The sequence below is a fragment of the Microcaecilia unicolor genome, chromosome 8, assembly GCF_901765095.1.
Source record: "Microcaecilia unicolor chromosome 8, aMicUni1.1, whole genome shotgun sequence".
Lineage (NCBI taxonomy): Eukaryota > Metazoa > Chordata > Amphibia > Gymnophiona > Siphonopidae > Microcaecilia > Microcaecilia unicolor.
The window spans coordinates 191,983,835-192,004,145 of NC_044038.1; the positions used below are offsets into that span (position 1 = coordinate 191,983,835).

The following is a 20,311-nucleotide window of genomic DNA, read 5'->3' on the forward strand; positions in this document are numbered from 1 at the left end:
TACCCTCATTGTTCAATATGTCTTTTAATACGTCGGATAAGCGCAATGGTCTATTTAACTGCATGCCATACTTCGGTCCCGTTTTTGGCACCATCAATTTCTATGGGGACAAAACTTTGGTTTAGTGACACCACTGATAAGTGCAAGATTCGCTTATATGCATGGTTTAAGACTGCTCCTCTGTTACGTCAGGCGAGGGCGGGACATGGAAAGGAGTGGCCTGCCTGCTGGCTGCTTGCCGCGAAGGTGGTGAAAAGGAAAGGAAGGAGGCGTTTAAGGCTTAGTAGTTAGTTCGGGGAGCAATGGCAGGCGGGCCTGAATGCGGGTGGCGCCGGGCCCCCCTCCGGAGGCCTGGGCCCGGGGACTTTTGTCCCACCCTCTCGGCGGCCCTGGTTCAGTTCTTCCTACCATCTTGAACAAGTTTGCACCTCGTGACATTTTCAATGCTGATGAAAATGGTCTCTACTAGCGAGCGATTCCTGATGGAACACTTGCATTCAAACATGCCCAAACTACTGGAGGTAAAACGTTGAAGGACCAACCTGACGATCCTCCTTTGCTGCAATATGGATGGGAGTGAGAAGTTGGAATCCCTCGTCATTGGAAAGAGCAAACAGCCCGGTTGCTTCAAGAAAGTTAAGCGACTCCTGTGTCATACGCAGGCTAACGCAAATTCATGGATGACTGGGGGAAATTTGGAAGCAGTGGCTAAAGAAGTTAGACACTAGAATGCGGGCACAAAGGCGTCAGATTTTGTTGCTTTGTGATAATTGTGCTGCACACAGGGATGATGTCAGGCTGTATAACGTCAAGGTGGTCTTCCTGTCACCAAACACTACCTCTCTGATTCAACCTATGGATCAGGGCATAATAGCCAATTCAAACAACATTATCGGGCTCTTGTGCTACGTCATCTGATGAGCATTATGGATGACCAGACTGGCAGGATAAACGTGCTGTTGAACTGGCTCGTAATCTATCACTGTTGGATCCCTTACATATGCAGAAAGAAGCATGGAATCATGTTACACAGGCAACCATTGTGAACTGCTACAAGCGGGCAAGCTTTGTTAAGGATGTGGAGAGGCAAGAAAAAGATGCAGCTGTTGCAAACATGTCAGATGAATAGGTTATTGACATCCCAGCCGGTGTTACTGAAGTGGAGTTTCATCACTACGTAGCTGTTGATTATGATCTACAAACAGCTGACGACAGCACTGATGTGGAGATATGCGCCCACACGCAGGCAACAACAGCTGATGATGAAACAGAAGATGAAATGAGCAGCGAGGCACATGCTGACGAAATTCAACAACCTCCACCTGTCACTTCTGCAAGAGCGCTGGAGAGTCTCAACACCGTGTGGGCCTATCTGGAGGCCACTGGATGTCAGTGCTATGACAGTTGTTACCGTCTAGTAGACGTAGTCTATGGAACTCACAGACCCATTAGTGTACAGAGGACTATAACTGATTACTTCAAGTAAGCCTAATGTCAGTTAACGGAGACTGTATACTGGATGTATAATAATAAACAGTACTGTACATATGTTTATCAGATGTCAATCTTCTATGGGTCACAATGGTTAAGTGCACGCTTCGGTTAACTGCATGCATTTCTTTGGTCCCAGACCCTTGCACTTAAAAAGTACATAAGTATTGCCATACTGGGACAGACCAAAGGTCCATCAAGCCCAGCATCCTGTTTCCAATAGTGGCCAATCCAGGTCACAAGTACCTGGCAAGATACCACTGCAATGCACAAAACAAAAGGAGCAAGTTCCCACATGCCATCTTTTTCTTTTGATCTAAGCATAGGGAAAAAAAAGATTTCAAATGCTCCAAAGTTTTTAAGCTAAATAATGTTTAATATGGGATTTAAATGCCATAAAAAGATAAATAAATAGAAACTCTGAATGTTGAGCACCTGATTCTCATAACAGAAAAAAAAATCTCTGCACAAATATAACATCTGCTAGGTTGTCCCTATAACCAGCCCCTCCAGATGACACACTGATTCCGATTTAGAAAACAAATTACTACTCTACCTATGAAAAGATATTCTGTTATTACACTTCCTCTTTGTACATCCATATGCTGCACAAGATGGCATGTTTGAAAATATGAGATCAAATAAAAATGCTACCAGCAATAAAGAATGACAACATAGATGCAGCAGCTCATACACTTGTTTGCTTTGTTTTGAATGTACTTGAATGATGGCTGCATGGGGGGAGGGGAAAGAGACTTTACCGAGTGGCTTCAACTTTTTGACGTCGTCCCGTCTCCTGTTTTCTTCAACCTCCTTGGATCTAACAGCCAGTTGCCATATTCTTCTACTTTTCTCCTGAGGAATCCCACGGAGGGAGGGGGAGAAACCATGCTCCTCCCAGCATGCCCAGGGGCAAGAATCCTCAACAAGCTGCCAGTATTGAAAGCAGCACAGATGATTACAAAGGCTAACACTGAGGACCACAGAAATACAAGAACCTGGTCCATTTTTATAGAAATAAAATTCATTACCATATATATAGAGAGCAAAGGCTATCCCATGCAATGGGACCAGCACAAGTATATTCCTTCCCTTCACACATGGAATTTCTATCCCTAAGGATTCCACGCTGCTGTTTCATGTAGAATGTTTATTTTGTTTGACTCAGTTCCCGCTAACATATAGCGCAATACGCCCTCCAATTTGATCCACTTTATCATTGTGATATAATTTGTACTCTGTTAACAGTGTGTCCCATTGATTGTCTTCCTTCCATCAGTGTCTGAGATGCCTATTATATCTACCTCTTCATTTAGTGCTACATACTCCAACTCTCCCATCTTGTTTTTTAGGCTTCTGCAAATTGTGTTTCCTTGCATCTACAAGCTGCTTAGAAGTTGACAGGGATAATTTGCTTCCTTTACTCTGCTTGCCCCTTAAACACTCCTGGCTTTCATCCAGCTGCATTGCTCTGTCCTTATTCTGTGAATGGTATAGTAACTAACTCCATTCCTATATGTAATCTTTCTAGTCATTTGAGGTCCTTCTCCAGGATCTTCTTTTGTGAGCATCTGAATCCAACCAATAGATATCTCCTAACGCCTAGGGCTTTGAACAGTAAATCCAGCCACTAGATCTCACTGTTGCACAATGACTGGTGCTTTAATCAGTGAGAGCCATTCTGATTCTTTTTTTTTTCTTTTTGCAAGTTTCAAGGGTCTGATTACAAATGAGCTTACAGATATAGATGCACAGCCTGGCAACATACTTTAGGTTTATAAAGAACAGGAAAGTTTCCATCAGCCTTACACAAATATAAATCTGACAGCCAGGGGTGTGCTGGTAAATTTTTAACAACGGGCTCTCTCTCCGGGCATAGCCGGCCCTGAAATTTTGGGGGAGGGGGGGAATACATGCCTCTCTCTCCCCTCCCTTGTGCAGGCACGCTAGGCATACCTTTGCCGAGCCCACCAGCCAATAAATGGACTGCCACCATTCTCTGCTGCTTGTTTCTGGCTCTGAGCAGCATGATGGAACCTTCTTGCGCTTGCATGAAAAGTCCCAGCCTGAGGCTCAGAGTCAGAAACAAGGAGCAGGGAGCAGCAGCAGCAGTCTATTTACTTGGCTGGTGGGGCCAGCATCACTGCTAGCAAAGTAAAAGAGAATTCAGGAGGGGGCCCAAGCCCACATTTTGGGAGTCAGTTGTTAAAGTAGCCATGGGAGGCCTACTTTAACAACCAGCTCCCAAAATTCTTAAAACTTAACAAACGGCTCTCGCGAGCCCGGTGAGAGCCCGCTCCAGCACACCACTGCTGACAGCAGATAAAGAGCACAAGACCCACCCAGGCTGCAGTGCTGTCAGCCAAATCTCTCTTTTGGATCCCTCAGCAGGTCAAGTTTACAGGATGTCCACAATGACTTTGCATCTAATCCAGGCTGAACAACCTGGCCCACAAAGCACTTTTACTTAGCCCTCAGAAGCCTTCCCCCACTGTGACTCAGCTACCTGCAAGCTTCAGCCATGTGATGAAGTTTGGGTTGGTCTTGCATTTTAACCATATATGACTATTTATTTATGCCATATACCACCCACTAGCCTCAGCATAGGCAATAACAGCAGTTTACAATAAAAAGAAGAGAAAAGGAGGTACTAGACAGTATAGTCAAGCAGAGCTCTAGGTAGCGGAGAAGGGGAAGGACTGTAGGAAAAATAGGTCTTAAGTAGTTTCATAAAATAGGTGAGGGTTGGTTGGTTTCTGATGGAGAAGGGCAAAGTCGTTCCAAAGTTTGGGTCCTATGTATTAAATACCAAGTTCCTTGAGGCTGAGATGAAGGACCAATGGTGGGGGGAGGGTCAATAGGTTCTGATCTGCAGAGAGGAGACAGCAGAGAGGGGTGTAGGGGATGATGTTAAGAAGGGGCAAGTGGTTGACGGGATTTACAGATGAGGAGGATTTTATATTTGATGCGAGTGATGACCAGGAGCCAATGTTCATAATGGGGGAGGGGGGGGGGGGGGGGGGGGGGGGGGGGGGGTGGGTCACATGATCAAAGCAGGTAGCATCATGAAGGAGATAACAGTAGTGACTGAATGAGCTGAAGGATTTAAGGAACTGAAAAGAACAGAGTAAAGGGAATTATAGTAGTCTAAGCAGGATATAACAAGGGCAAGAATGAGGGGGCATAAGTGTAAGGATGAAGAGGATGAACAGCATGGAGGTGACGAAGGGCAAAGAAGGAGGCGCAAATAACTGAGTCTATTTGTGATTTGAAAGTGAGTTATGAATTGAGAATAACTAAGAACCTTGATAGCATCCCCCTCTTTACTATCATGGCAGTGTAGTGCTCCCTCCTTCCCTCTGCTTGATGCTCAGTCCTTCTCACTTTCCTCTTTTTTTAGTCTGTAAGCTGTTTAGTTGGCATCACTGATAGGCAGAATAGCAAGTGCTCAATAAACTTGATTTGTTCTGAGGGGTATGGCCATCAATGGAGGGAGGGGGAAGAGAACTGTTGGCTGAAGGGGAGAAAAGGATAGATTTGCATTTTCAGAGTTAAGAAAAAGGAGGTTGCTCCTAGAAATGGGTCTCAGCTCTGGGGGATAATTTTATGAACATTTTTTGCATGTTAAACACTGACGTGTGCAGAAAAGGGTACACATGGTGCAAAATGGCACGTACTTGTACAGTGGGGACGTGAGAAAGAGAAACTGCCTGGATGACGGCTGGAGGATAGACATGAGAGAAGGAGAAAGATTGAGTGAAGGCTAGAGGGGAGACATAAGAAAGAGAGAGACTGGGTGTTTTCAGAGTGCATGAATGCGTGCTTCTCAGAAACAGCGTGTGTGCGTGCGCATGTTTTGGCCTCCAAATGTTACAAAATATAAAATCTGGCCCAAAACAGAAAACGGTTGAACAAGCCTGCCTTAACTGATCTTGAGATTTTCCTTCGCTACTTTGCAAGTGAGGATCAGAAGGAGTAATGCTATAGGCACCTAATTATGGTTGATTAACTTGCAGAAAGACAAAGAAAGGCATAGTGGCAGAACCTGAAGAGAGAAAGTGACTGAACTGTTAGTCTTAATGAAAGATACAGACATGGTAAAGGACACAAAGCTCTAGTGATTGGCACTATTGCTCATGAGTTTCAAACTTACCTAATTCAACCCTTTTGCTATCTGCAGAGATTGTTTGAAGGGCACAATCCTGAACAGCCCAGAGCCAGAGGTCTCCTGTCCCTACAGGGATGAAAAATACACCTGCACAGGAAAGCTTCTGGAGCGAGAAATCAAAGCGGTGCGGCTGAACACAGGCCTGGCAGGCAGGCTGCTGGAGAATTATGTGTATAGTTGTAGGGTGTTTTGTGTGTGCAGCACTAGTGACAATAGTTCATGTAGTCTTGGGGTGCTAAGTATAGCATTGGGACAATCATTTTTTAGCCCCCAAGGTGTTCATTATGCTTGGGGTTGTCAAATTATGGTGCAGCTGAATGTGCAGTGAGGGGGTCAGTTCTCTATGAGGTTTTGGGGTGCCACTTCTGCTTGGGGTAGTTATCAATGCCATTGAATGCATTAGTTAATTATGCAGGGGAGGGTGACGGTTGTTTAGGTGGTTTTAGGGTACTAAATGTGTTGTGTTCTGGTTGTAGCTCCTGTCTCTTGAGGAGTATCAGCATTTCCTGGATCAGGGAGTATCTGTTGCTGAGAATCGCAGTGAGAACAGTTATCACTGTAGGACAGCTGACTGTCGTAGCTGGTGCCTCTACGAAGATGATGTGAATGAGTACCTGTGTCCTCTCTGTAAGAAAATGAACTGTCTACTGTGCAAGGTAGGACTGCCACATCACCCCTGATACCCCCCCTCAGACTCAGCCCCTGAGAATACAGAACGACATGGGGACAATGTTTTTCCCTATCTTTGTAAAATCAAACTCCATCTCCATCAGCTCCGACCCCACTCCTGCATGTTTTGGAGTTTTATATACTATGTAAGGCCTTTTGTAGGCCTGTAACCAATATAATAAAAAAACCCCATCATGTACTGTTATGATATTAACGCATGGACAAATAATAAGTCAACAACAATCCGAGGATTCAGTCTAGTTCTCCTTTCCACCACAGTCCTTCTCACAATAGAAAATGATGTGCTGGTAGCAGGAATGCACAAGATTCCGTGCACGTTTTGCTAGGTTTGGCCAACACTTTTACTTATTTTTCCAAAATGTAAAAACATCGTCGTCAGCATTACTTGAACATAATCCAAGATAGACCAAGTCTCATGCATTCGGCATGTGACACGCACATGTGTACCCTCTTCACACGCATTCTGACTCCCAGGCAATATTCCCTAAAGGCCACGCAGCAGTTCTCAACTGCTGTGCAGCATGGGCAGTAGGACCTTTTCTCCCTCCTGCTGTTTACTCTTTTTGCAAAAGAAGCTACACTCACCATGGGGCTGGACTCTCCATAGGCATGGCTGCCGGTCCCACCCCCTTAGACATCAGTTTCTGTTCTGGGGCAGAGCTGGCAACTGCACCAATGGAGAGTCTGACCCTGCAGTGAGTGTAGATTCTTTGTTGCCGCCACCACCACTGCTGCTGCTCACCTAGAGAAACAACAGCAGCAGGGGTGTCAGGGTGGGAGGGGGGAACAGAAAGTAGGCAGATGCTAGATTGATGGAAAGAGAGGGGATAAAGTAGGAGAAAGAGGGCAGATGCTGGCTAGAAATGAGGAGAGAGAAGGAGGCAGAGAACGAGGACACACCCTGACTAGAAATGGGGGAGAGGAGGAGAGCAGAGGGTACACCCTGGATGGAAAGAGGGAGGGTAGGATGGGAGATACTGGTTCTGTGGGAGGGAGGACAAGAGGGAAGAAGAAATAAGGGGAGAAATTCATAATGAGAGATGCAATGTTGGATATGGGGAGGGGGATAGGGACATAGAGACGTGGTGCTGAACAGGGCAAGAATAAAGATACAGAGGGGAGATGCTCAACATGGCAGGAAGATAGGGGCAGGGACAGAGAGGGGAGTTGAATTATGGGCATGGACAGAGAAGAAATGCCTGATAGATCAGGAGACCCTGCCAGAGGAAGGCAGAAACCAGAGACTGGGACCAACATGATCAGAAAAATGAACAGACAGCAAGGTAAAAAAAATGAATTTTATTTTCTATTTATTGATTAGACTATTAATGTTTGTAATGTACAGTGCTTTTTTTTGTGCTGGTACGGTGTACCAGCACCTTTTTGTGAGCTCTGGCTCACCTGCCCGCTCCCTTCCGTTCGTGCACCCGTGCTCCCTGTGTTGAAATCTTTAATTTACCCAAAGTCGCGGCGAACTGGCAGTAAAAACAGCTGGCAGGCAGGCTTGCCTCCTCTTCACTTCCCTTCCCTCTCAGCGTGTCCCGCCTTCCTCTGATGTAATTTCCTTTCCGCGAGGGCGGGATGCGCTGAGAGGGAAGTGACGAGGAGGCAAGCCTGCCTGCCAAGCTGCTTTTACTGCCAGTTCACCGCAACTTCAGGTAAATTAAAGATTTCAAGGCAGGGTGCATGAACAAAAAGTAGGGGAGCTGAGGGAGGGCTGAGGTTTGAACGAATCGCAGGACATGGAGGGGACGGGAGGGCAGGGGAGAGAGGAGAATCGCTGGACATGGATGAGAGGGGAGGGCAGGGGAGAGAGGAGACATGTTGGACATGGATGGGAGGGGAGGGCAGGGAAGAGAGAATTGCTGGACATGGATGGGAGGGCAGGGGAGAGAGGAGAATCGCTGGACATGGATGGCAGGGGAGGACAGGGGGCAGAGGAGAATCACTGGACATAGATGAGAGGGGAGGGCAGGGAAGAGAGGAGACATGGTGGACATGGATAGGAGGGAAGGGCAAGGAAGAGAGAAGAATCGCACATGGATGAGAGGGGAGGGGAGGGAGAGAGGAGACATACTGGACATGGATGGGAGGGGAGGTCAGCGAAGAGAGATTCGCTGGACATGGATGGAAGGGGAGGGCAGGGGAGAGAGGAGAATCGGACATGGATGAGAGGGGAGGGAAGGGGAGAGAGGAGACCAACTGGACATGGATGAGAGGGGAGGGATAGGAGAGAGGAGACCAACTGGACATGGATGAGAGGGGAGGGATAGGAGAGAGGAGAATCGCTGGACATGGGAGAGAGGAGACATGCTGGACATGGATGGAGGGGAGAGAAGACAGGAAGGAGATGCACATGGAGGGGAGGGCAGGGAACAGAGGAGAAATGCTGGAAATGGTTAGAGAGGAGAGCAGGAGACAGAGGAGAATTGCTGGACATGGATGGATGGAGGAGTTCACGGGGAGAGAGGAGAAATGCTGGATGGAGGAGAGGGGACAGAGAATTATTGCTTTACATGGATACAGGGGAGGGAAGAGAGAGGAGAAATGCTGGATATGGATGGAGGGGAAGAGAGAGGAGAAGTGCTGGACATGGATGGAGGGGAGGAAAGAAAAAAGAAGAAGATGCATATGGATGGAGATGAGGGAAAGAGAAGAGAGGAGAAAAACAGCTGGATCCACGTTATGCCTTCTCCAGTCAATTCCACGGAGGAGGACCCAGCTTTTACTTATGGATGTAGGGCAAGAAATGAAGAAGAAAGGAGGAAAGTAAAGAAATAAATGGAAAATAGAGTTAAGAGAACAGATAGAGAGCAGCAGAATCAGAGACTGGGACCAATATGGATAGAAAAACAAAGTTACTAGACAACAAAGGTAGAAAAAAATCATTTTATTTTCATTTTAGTGTTTGGAATATGCCCAATTTGAGAATTTACATCTGCCGTCTTATTTTGCACTGGGTATACTGGATCTGTAACAGCTTACAGAAATTATTTATAATGAAAAAAAATCACGTTATTTTTTTCTCCTATACAAGTATAATATTTTCAATGATGTCTGTTTATATGCGCCATGGCTGATATAAGGGGTATGGCTAATGTGGGTGTGGCTATAATAGGGGTGGAGCCATATGTGTGACCCCCGCCCATAATGAGTACCGGCACCTTTTTTTCTACAAAAAAAAGCACTGGTAATGTACATATGCCAGAACTGGTATCAGACCTGCTTGGGCCCCGCAAGAAAAAACTCACTCATTGGCCTTCAGTCTCAAGCTTTTGGGAGGGGTCAACCTTGCTGTTAAATTAGGTTTCTTCCTTCTTTGCAAATTTAGGGCTATTCGTCACTTTTTGGACCTCGATGCACTTGGCTTTCCATCACTCTAGATATGACTATTGCAATACTGTCTACGTAGGGATCACTAAATACAATCTTAGAAGGCTACAAATTTTACAAAACACTGCAGCCCGCATTCTCTGTTGAGCATCATGCTTTGATCATGTCTTACCTCTCTTTAAACAGCTTCATTGGTTATCTATTGAATTTAGGATCAAGGTTTTAGCACTAACATAAGGTTCTGTATAGTGGTTTTCCTGCTTACCTTTTTTCTTTGGTGATCCCTTACACTCCCTATCGTAATCTACATTCACAAAATGATAATAGGTTAGTTCTTCCTCCCACTTCTAAAGCCTGGCTGGAATCTACTAAATCAAGTGCTTTCTATTTTCTTTCTTCTGCATTATGGAACTCACTACTACAATACCTTTTGCTGGAAACGTTATATGTATTATTTCGAGAATCTTTAAAAACTAATTTCTTCCAACAGGCCTACGGTACCTTGGTTTGGGCACATTCTGCAGCAGGGAATAGTAGGATGTGAATGAGAATTATGCTGGTTCTTGACATCTGGTTGCTTACTACTGGTAGCTTAGAGCTTTTCTATCTAATTATTGGCATTCTTTTCTGAATCACTGCTTTTATATTACAATATTTTTATTTAAACTACTTTACACAAAGAAAGCAGTACTGAAAATTTTAATAAACGATAAATGATAGAGGTAGGCCGTTGTTTGGCAATTAAGGGTTATTCTAAGGCAAGGAGGTGACTTTGGTTAACATTCATGAGCCAAACAGTGGGCAGGGTGTTTTTCACAGGAGGCTTCTTCATCCACATCTTGAATTCTATCAGGGAATGATCTTTAAGGGAGGGGACTTTAATATTGTTCCTGATGAGACCTTGGACCACTTGAAGGAGGGGGGAGGACCTTTCCATAGACAGCCTTTGCTGTCGCTTGTTTGGGGGTTGGAATTAGTGGATATATGGTGTCTGCACCACCCTGCCCAAAAGAACTATACTTTTTAATCTAAGGATACCTACACCAGAATAAGTCAGTTTTGCTGTCACAGAAATTTTCGGGGCCAGATCTGTGATGTTCACTTTGAGCCTATACAGATTTCTGATCACATTCCTATAAAGGTGGAGGTGGATTTGTGGGCACAACATCAGTCTAAGGATTTCTGAAAGCTTAATGATAATTTACTAGGGGACAGTGCTGTTTGTGATGATATATGGCGGGTGATCTAAAAGTATATACAGGATAATTATTTATGGGATGCACTGATAGTAGTAGTGTGGGGGCCCTTAATCAGATGGGGAGCCCAGAAAAAAAACATAACTTTGATAAGACGGATCTGACCTTGGGGGAACACTTGTGTGTTTTGGAAGCACAGCATAAAGAAAGAGGTGACCCCATAAGGTTTTATGAGCTGCTACAGGTTAGCCCTGATTTGGGTAGGCTTCAAATAGAAAAAGTTAACTTCATGCATCAAAGGCTTAAAACATTTTTTTTAATTCAGCAATAAATCAGGTACTATGTTAGCATGATTGTTACGGGAGTGGAGAATGACTCAGATTATTCAGAACATAAAGGGTAAGAGGGATGTTTTGTATTACACTGATAATGAGATCAGTGAAGAATTTTTATAGGGCTCTTTATGGCCCAGGGAAGGGGATTCTAGAGGGGGATATTGATCAATACTTACCAGGGCCGGCCCTAGGGTTTCTAGCGCCCTCCTGCAGTCTATTAGTCGGCACCCCTACCCATCCAGAGGCGGGATCACTATGGCTCCGCCCCCACAGTAGACACACCCCTTTTACCAGCCATGGCATCATTGAAAATATTACACCAGTATAGAAGAAAAATAACTTAGCACACAGACCAGGAATTAGGAGAACAGACATTCTTGCTAACTCTGAAAAACAATGTGTTATCAAAATTTCAGAATCTAACAAACAGATCCTTATTCAGACACTTGGCCTTGCAGTCACACATGTAGAACAGAAATAGCCCCTCTTCAAATTCTTCAAAAACTAACCTGAAATCCTAAGAAGTTAGACTCTGCATGCAGCACAATAGCCTTCCCATCGAGCACAGCTTAGGATCTAGCTAGGACAGACTTAATCAGCATAAACTAACATATTCTACAATCTGAGTTGGACAGGCTAACAGGAGTTACTGAAGTGGGAATGAGAGATAGGTGATGGTTAGGAATTGAAAGCAGACATCTAGCCCTCCTGTCCTGTGAGTTGCTGTGTTGGGGGTGGGGGGTTGGGGTGGAAAAGGGTGGGTCAGGTGCAGCACTAAACAGCAGTCTCTGACAAAACAAGGGTCCAGGCTCTGCTATGCTGTCTCTGTCTGAGCCCTCTCTGGGCAGAGGTTAGCTGAGCTCCCACAAATTATTTCAGAGCCAGATTCAGTTGGAGCAGTGACGTCCTCAGACAAACACAAGGAGGATATTTCTCTGCTTGGGAGGGGACGGGACGGGACAGAGAGCTGACAGCTTTGGAGCCAGACTGAGATAAGCAGCAGAAATTAGATACTGAAAAACAAAAGCCTCAGCAGAGCTTGATTGCTTGCAAAGCTGCGCCCTTGAAGGCAGGCGCCCCCCTGCAGGGCTTACCCTGCTTACTGGGTTAGACCGGCCCTGATACTTACAATCTATTGATTTGCCTATTCTGTCCCTGGACGTTAGGACTCAACTGGATTCTCCCATTTCCCTTTCGGAGATTCAATGGGCAGAGTGGAAAGGCCCAGGGTTAGATGGGTATTCTTCAACATTTTATAAGCTTTTTCTTGGTGAATTAGGCCCTTTACTGTGTTGGGTTGGTAATGTACTTTTGTCAGGTAATTCTTTATCTCCTAGTACATCCGAGGCTGTTATTTCAGTCTTGCTGAAACCAAGAAAGGATCTGTTTGTGGATCCTACTGGCCCATTTCCTTATTAAATACTGATGTTAAAGTTAATTGCAAAAATTTGAGACCAGAGATTGATGCAGATATTGCCTGACTTGGTTCATGTTGACCAGTCAGGCTTTGTTCCCAAGTGCCGGGTAGCCGACAATATTCGGTGCACTTTCAATGTGATGTGGGGGGTTCAGCTGGCTTGGTTCAAATTGGTGTTGTTGGCCACAGATGCTGAGAAGGTTTTCGACTGGGATAGCACTTGGATACAAAAGTTGTACAAATCCAGGAGGAAAAGAGACAGGGATGATACGATACAGACTTTCAAATATTTGAAAGATATTAATCTACAAACAAACCCTTTTCTCGAGAAGAGAAGGTGGAAGAACTAGAGGACATGAATTTAAACTGCAGGGGTGCCAACTGAGGAATAATGTCAGGAAGTACTTTTTTATGGAGAGGGTGGTACATACCTGGAATCAGGGGTGGACTGACCGTTCAGGCAGCCGGGCAGTGCCCGAGGGCCTAGAGGCTCTGCCCGGATGCCCGCCGTTCTCCCCATTCCCACACACTACCCTCCTGCTGCGGCCACCACTGTTGCTGCTGTTACAGCAGTGGCGGCAAAAACAGAAATAAAGATCGCAGAGCCGCACTGTTCCTCCTGTTCGCGGCTGCCTGTCCCGCCTTCCTCTAACAATTTCCTGATCCGGGGCAGAGCCGGTCAGCTGCGAGTGGGAAGGGAATGGTACAGCCCCACAATCTTTTTTTTCTATTTTTGCCGCCACTGCTGAAACGGCAGCAGTGGTGTCTGTGGCAGGGGGGTATTGGGTGGGAGTGGGGTTAGTCCTGGTGTGCCAGTAGTAGTGGGGGTGTTCAGTGGGAGGGGAGGGGAAGAGAGGGTTTGGGTGTTGGGTGGGGCTGAAAAAAAATACTTAAGTGAGGGTAGGGTGGAAGACTGGGGATTATGGGGATTAGGTGGGGTGATAGCGGGGACATATAAATTGAGCAGGAATAAGGAGGACCCCAGGTACAGGGTGACTGGGAAGGACAGATGATGGATGGATGGAGAATGGAGTGGGGAGGGGGAACAGATGTTGGATGGAAGGAAGAAGAGATGAGACAGATGCTGGATGGAGGTGGAAGGGAGGACAGATGCTGGATGAGGAGAGAGGGGACAGATGTCTGATGGAAAGAGGGACAGTCACTAGATGAAGGGTAGAGAAGGGATAGAAGCTGGATGCAGGTGTTGGATGGAACTGGGGAGAGAGAGGGGCCAGATGCTGGAGGAGGGAGAAAAAAAGAGGAGAGACTCTGGATGGAAGTGAGGAGCGAGAAGGGTCAGACACTGGATGGAAAGGGGGGAAGAGAGGCGGCAGACACTGGTGGATGAAAAGGGGGAAAGAGAGGCGGCAGATGCTGGATGGAAAGGGGGGAGAGAGGGGGCAGACGCTGGATGGAAAGGGGGAGAGAGGGGGCAGATGCTGGATGGAAAGGGGGGAGAGAGGGGGCAGACGCTGGATGGAAAGAGGGGAAGAGAGGCGGCAGACGCTGGATGGAAAGGGGGGAGAGAGGCGTCAGACGATGGATGGAAAGAGGGGAAGAGAGGCGGCAGATGCTGGATGGAAAGGGGGGAAGAGAGAGGGATAGACGCTGGCGAGAGTTAAGAAGAGATCGAGGAAAGAAGAAACAAGAGACTGGGACCAACACAATTAGAAAAAAGTAAACAGCCAGACAACAAAGGTAGGAAAATTTAATTGTATTTTTAGTTTAGTATAAAGTAGTGTGGTAGCTGTGTTAATAAAGAAAATGGAAATAAGATGATATCTTTATTGGACTAATTTTAATACATTTTTGACTAATGTTTGGAGACTCAACCCTCCTTTCTCATGTCAGAACAGAATACCTTAATAGCAGTATACTGTTCTTACCTGAGGAAAAAGGTTTTGGCCTCTGAAAGCTAACTGGAAAATATATTTGATCCAATAAATTGGTATCATCATATTTTCCATTTTTTTGTTTTATGTTTATTTGTTAGCCTATAGCATAGTGATTGAAATATGTCAGTTTTTGAAATTTGCATCTGCTGGAAGGGGAGTAGCAGCAGCACAGCAGGTAGGAAAGAACTGGGATGGTGGGGGCATTGGCTGCGGTGGTAGGGGGTCGTCGGGCAGTGGCCAGGCAGGGGGCCTAGACCACTCTCAGTCCGCCCCTGCCTGGAATACCCTCCTGCTGGAGGGGATGGAGGTGAAAACAGTAACACAATTCAAAAATGCGTGTGATAAACACAAAGGAATCCTGTTGAGAAGGAATGGATGCAAAGAATCTTTGTGGTGATTAGATGGCAACTACAGCAATTGGGAAGCAAAGCCAGTGCTGAGCAGACTTCTACGATGTGCCCCGACTGTGGCTGGACAGATCTGGATGAGCTGGAGTGGGGCTTTGATGCCAATTTCAGAAGTTAGAGAGCAATGCTGGACAGACTTCATGGTCTGTGCCCTGAAAGTGGCAAGGACAAATCAAGATCAGGTATACAATGAAGTATCACAGCATACCTTATACTGTGTTTATCTTGTTGGGAAGACTGGATGGACTATATAGGTCTTTATCTGCCGTCATCTACTATGTTACTATGACAGTCTTTTCCTTTTAACTGGGCTAGGGATAGGATTCATTACTTGGGAATATCTCTCTTTCCCTACTGTATTGCAGTAATTATGGTAAACTCCTTAGATTAAATTGGATTTAGGGGAAATGGAGGGGTTTGTAGGTTTCATGGTGGGGTTATACTGCATTGTAAAGATGAATGTTTTATCCCAGCTGTTATTTCTTTTTCAGACGCTCCCATTAGACGTGGCCCCTGGCAAGCTTCACCAGCTCCAAAGGAGCCTGTTGGATTTTATTTGGGGAGAAGAAAACCTCATAGATTTTTTTTGGGGGGGGCGGTTTCCAAACAAGACAGCGTCTGGCTTGATTGAATGAACGCCCAGCGATTGCTGGCAATTCATTTAGATTGTCTGAAAACTTCTGCTCATATATTATGAAGATGTACTCTGACCCCTTAGGAAGGCGCTTGTGCGCCGAAACACGGCCCGTATCGGGTCTTTTTCACAATAAAGGATGGTTATTATCTCTTTCTTGATGGCCCGGTGTTGCTTTTTTTGTTTATGTAATCCTTTTATTAGGCATCTTTTGGATATCTGGCAAAAGGTGTGTAGGTGGCACGGTCGAGGGGCTAGGACTTCTTCCCTGGCTCCACTGCAATATGAGCCTTTATTTGCAGTGGGGCAGGGGAATCCCACTTTCTGTGGTTGAGAGTGAGCTGGGTTGGCATGTTTTAGACAGATGTGGGAGAGATTGCCCAGCTTCCAGATCTTCAGGAGTCATACCATCTACTGTCCCAAGATCTTTTTTCTTATCTGCAAGTTAAGCATTTTATGATGTTCCAAAATTGGTTGCGGGTTGACCCTGAGGATGTGAAATATTTGGAAAATCTGTGGGGCGCTCTGGGTAAATTGAAGGGCCCTATATCAATATTATATAGGTTTTTGATTGGCAAAAATGTTAAGAAATATAAATTTATGTTGGACTTGGGAGTGGGATTTGGGTGAAGAACTGGAATTGAGTGCTTGGAAAATGGTATTTCATGAAGTTAAAAAAGCCTCTATTTGTGTCTTGATTAAAGAGAATGCGTACAAAGTTGTTACAAGATGGTATTACAAACCAGAGGGATTATTCAAAATGTTTCTCTCTACAGCTACTGCGCTCTTTACTGGCATTGTGGGACTGCTCTAGGAACTTCTTTTCATAACTGGAGAACTTGTTCCTGTTAAATTTTTTGGACCGGTTACCAGATCGATTTCTCAGATACCAAGAAAGCGAATGATACATACCTGTAGCAGGTGTTCTCCGAGGACAGCAGGCTGATTGTTCTCACGACTGGGTTGACGTCCACGGCAGCCCCCACCAACCGGAACAAAAACTTTGCGGGCGGTCCTGCACGCAGGACACGCCCACCGCGCATGCGTGGCCATCTTCCCGCCCGTGCGCGACCGTTCCCGCCAGTTGAATGACAAGCAAAGGAATGAGGAAAAAAACACAACTCCAAAGGGGAGGAGGGAGGGTAGGTGAGAACAATCAGCCTGCTGTCCTCGGAGAACACCTGCTACAGGTATGTATCATTTGCTTTCTCCGAGGACAAGCAGGCTTCTTGTTCTCACGACTGGGGTATCCCTAGCTCTCAGGCTCACTCAAAACAAGAACCCAGGTCAATTGAACCTCGCAACGGCGAGGGTATAACAGAAATTGACCTATGAAGAACAACTAACTGAGAGTGCAGCCTGACCAGAATAAATTCGGGTCCTGGAGGGTGGAGTTGGATTTAAACCCCAAACAGATTCTGCAGCACCGACTGCCCGAACCGACTGTCACGTCGGGTATCCTGCTGTAGGCAGTAATGAGATGTGAATGTGTGGACAGATGACCACGTCGCAGCTTTGCAGATCTCTTCAATAGAGGCTGACTTCAAGTGGGCCACCGACGGTGCCATGGCTCTAACACTTTGAGCCGTGACATGACCCTCAAGAGTCAGCCCAGCCTGGGTGTAAATGAAGGAAATGCAATCTGCTAGCCAATTGGAGATGGTGCGTTTCCCGACAGCAACCCCTTTCCTATTGGGGTCGAAATAAACAATTGGGCGGACTGTCTGTGGGGCTGTGTCCGCACCAGATAGAAGGCCAAATCTCGCTTGCAGTCCAATGTGTGCAACTGACGTTCAGCAGGGCGGGTATGCAATCTGGGAAAGAATGTTGGCAAGACAATTGACTGGTTAAGATGGAACTCCGACACCACCTTTGGCAGGAACTTAGGGTGAGTGCGGAGCACTACTCTGTTATGATGAAATTTAGTATACGGAGCATGAGCTACCAGGGCTTGAAGCTCACTGACTCTACGAGCTGAAGTAACTGCCACCAAGAAAATGACCTTCTAGGTCAAGTACTTCAGATGGCATGAATTCAGTGGCTCAAAAGGAGGTTTCATCAGCTGGGTGAGGACGACGTTGAGATCCCATGACACTGCAGGAGGCTTGACAGGGGGCTTTGACAAAAGCAAGCCTCTCATGAATCGAACGACTAAAGGCTCTCCAGAGATGGCTTTACCCTCTACACGATGATGGTAAGCACTAATCGCACTAAGGTGATTCCTTACTGAGTTGGTCTTGAGGCCAGACTGTGATAAGTGCAGAAGGTATTCAAGCAGGTTCTGTGCAGGACAAGAACGAGGTTCTAGGGCCTTGCTCTCACACCAAACGACAAACCTCCTCCACTTGAAAAAGTAACTCTTTTTAGTGGAATCCTTTCTAGAGGCAAGCAAGACACGGGAGACACCCTCAGACAGACCCAACGAAGCGAAGTCTACGCCCTCAACATCCAGGCCATGAGAGCCAGAGACTGAAGGTTGGGGTGCAGAAGCGCTCCGTCGTTCTGCGAAATGAGAGTCGGAAAACACTCCAATCTCCACGGTTCTTCGGAGGACAACTCCAGAAGAAGAGGGAACCAGATCTGGCGGGGCCAAAAAGGCGCTATCAGAATCATGGTGCCGTGGTCTTGCTTGAGCTTCAGTAAGGTCTTCCCCACCAAAGGTATGGGAGGATAAACATACAGGAGGCCGGTCCCCCAATGGAGGAGAAAGGCATCCGACGCTAGTCTGCCGTGTGCCTGTAGTCTGGAACAGAACAGAGGCAGCTTGTGGTTGGTCTGAGAGGCGAAAAGGTCCACCGAGGGAGTGCCCCACTCTCGGAAGATCTTGCGTACCACTCTGGAATGGAGCGACCACTCGTGCGGTTGCATGACTCTGCTCAGTCTGTCGGCCAGACTGTTGTTTACACCTGCCAGGTATGTGGCTTGAAGAAGCATGCCGAACTGGCAGGCCCAACGCCACATCCCGACGGCTTCCTGACACAGGGGGCGAGATCTGGTGCCCCCCTGCTTGTTGATGTAATACATTGCAACCTGATTGTCTGTCCGAATTTGGATAATTTGATAGGACAGCCGATCTCTGAAGGCCTTCAGTGCGTTCCAGACCGCTCGGAGCTCCAGGAGGTTGATCTGAAGATCTTGTTCCTGGAGGGACCACAGTCCCTGGGTGTGAAGCCCATCGACATGAGCTCCCCACCCCAGGCGAGATGCATCCGTCGTCAGCACTTTCGTGGGCTGCGGAATTTGGAATGGACGTCTCAGGGTCAAATTGGTCCGAAGTGTCCACCAGTGCAGCGAATTGCGGCAACTGAGGGACAGGAGGATGACATCTTCTAGATTCCCGGTGGCCTGGCACCACTGGGAAGCTAGGGTCCATTGAGCAGATCTCATGTGAAGACGAGCCAAGGGAGTCACATGAACTGTGGAGGCCATATGACCTAGGAGTCTCAACATCTGCCGAGCTGTGACCTGCTGAGACGCTCTGGTCTGGGAAGCGAGGGACAGGAGGTTGTGGGCCCTCGTTTCGGGAAGAAAGGCCTGAGCCGTCTGTGAATTCAGCAGAGCTCCTATGAATTCAAGAGATTGGACTGGCTGGAGATGGGACTTTCGGTAATTTATCACAAACCCCAGCAGCTCCAGGAGGTGAATAGTGCACTGCATGGACCGGAGAGCTCCTGCCTCCGAGGTGTTCTTGACCAGCCAGTCGTCGAGATATGGGAACACGTGCACTCCCAGCTTGCGTAGATACGCAGCGACCACCACGAGGCACTTGGTGAACACCCCGTGGGGCAGAGGCGAGCCCAAAGGGCAGCACACAATACTGAAAGTGCCGTGTCCCCAGACGGAATCTGAGATACTGTCTGTGAGCTGGCAGTATCGGGATGTGAGTGTATGTGTCCTTTAAATCCAGGGAACATAGCCAATCATTGGTAGAAGGGTGCCCAAGGAAAGCATCCTGAACTTCTCTTTGACCAGATATTTGTTCAGGCCTCTCAGGTCTAGGATGGGGCGCATCCCCCCTGTTTTCTTTTCCACAAGGAAGTACCTGGAATAGAATCCCTGCCCTTCCTGCCCGGGTGGCACGAGCTCGACCGCATTGGCACTGAGAAGGGCGGAGAGTTTCTCTGCAAGTACCTGCTTGTGATGGGAGCTGAAGGATTGGGCTCCCGGAGGACAATTTGGTGGAGGGGAGGCCAAATTCAGGGTGTATCCGCACCGCACTATTTGGAGAACCCTCTGGTCGGAGGTTATTAGAGGCCACCTTTGGTGAAAAAATTTTAACCTCCCCCCGACTGGCAGATCGTCCGGTACGGACACTTTGATGGCGGCTATGTTCCCATGGATCCAGTCAAAAACCCGTCCCCAGTTTTTGCTGTGGAGGCGCAGGGGGCTGCTTAGGTGCATGCTGTTGATGGGAACGAGCGCGCTGGGACTGTCCCTGTGCCTGATGAGGCCTTCAGGCTGGCTGGGTGTACCTACGCTTATTGTAGGCGTAGGGCGCTGCCTGCCTGGCCCGGGAAAAACGTCCACCTGCTGAGGTGGATGCTGAAGGCGCCTGGTGGGAGAGCTTGTCGAGGGCGGTTTCCCGCTGGTGTAGTTGGTCCACCAACTGCTCGACCTTCTCACCAAAAATATTATCCCCCCCGGCAAGGGACATCGGCCAGCCGCTGCTGGGTGCAGTTGTCCAGGTCAGAGGCACGCAGCCACGAGAGTCTGCGCATCACTATACCTTGGGCCGCAGCTCGAGA

The 20,311-nt window shown here is 47.2% G+C and overlaps 1 protein-coding gene across 1 annotated transcript in view; it reads left to right on the forward strand.

Annotated features, from left to right (window-relative positions):
• The window catches only part of RBCK1 (RANBP2-type and C3HC4-type zinc finger containing 1), a 164,343-nt gene that overhangs the window by 133,163 nt on the left and 10,869 nt on the right, over window positions 1-20,311 (forward strand). Inside the window, 2 exon segments of the mRNA XM_030212878.1 lie at window positions 5,672-5,783; window positions 6,136-6,315. Coding sequence (XP_030068738.1) covers window positions 5,672-5,783; window positions 6,136-6,315 — 292 coding nt within the window.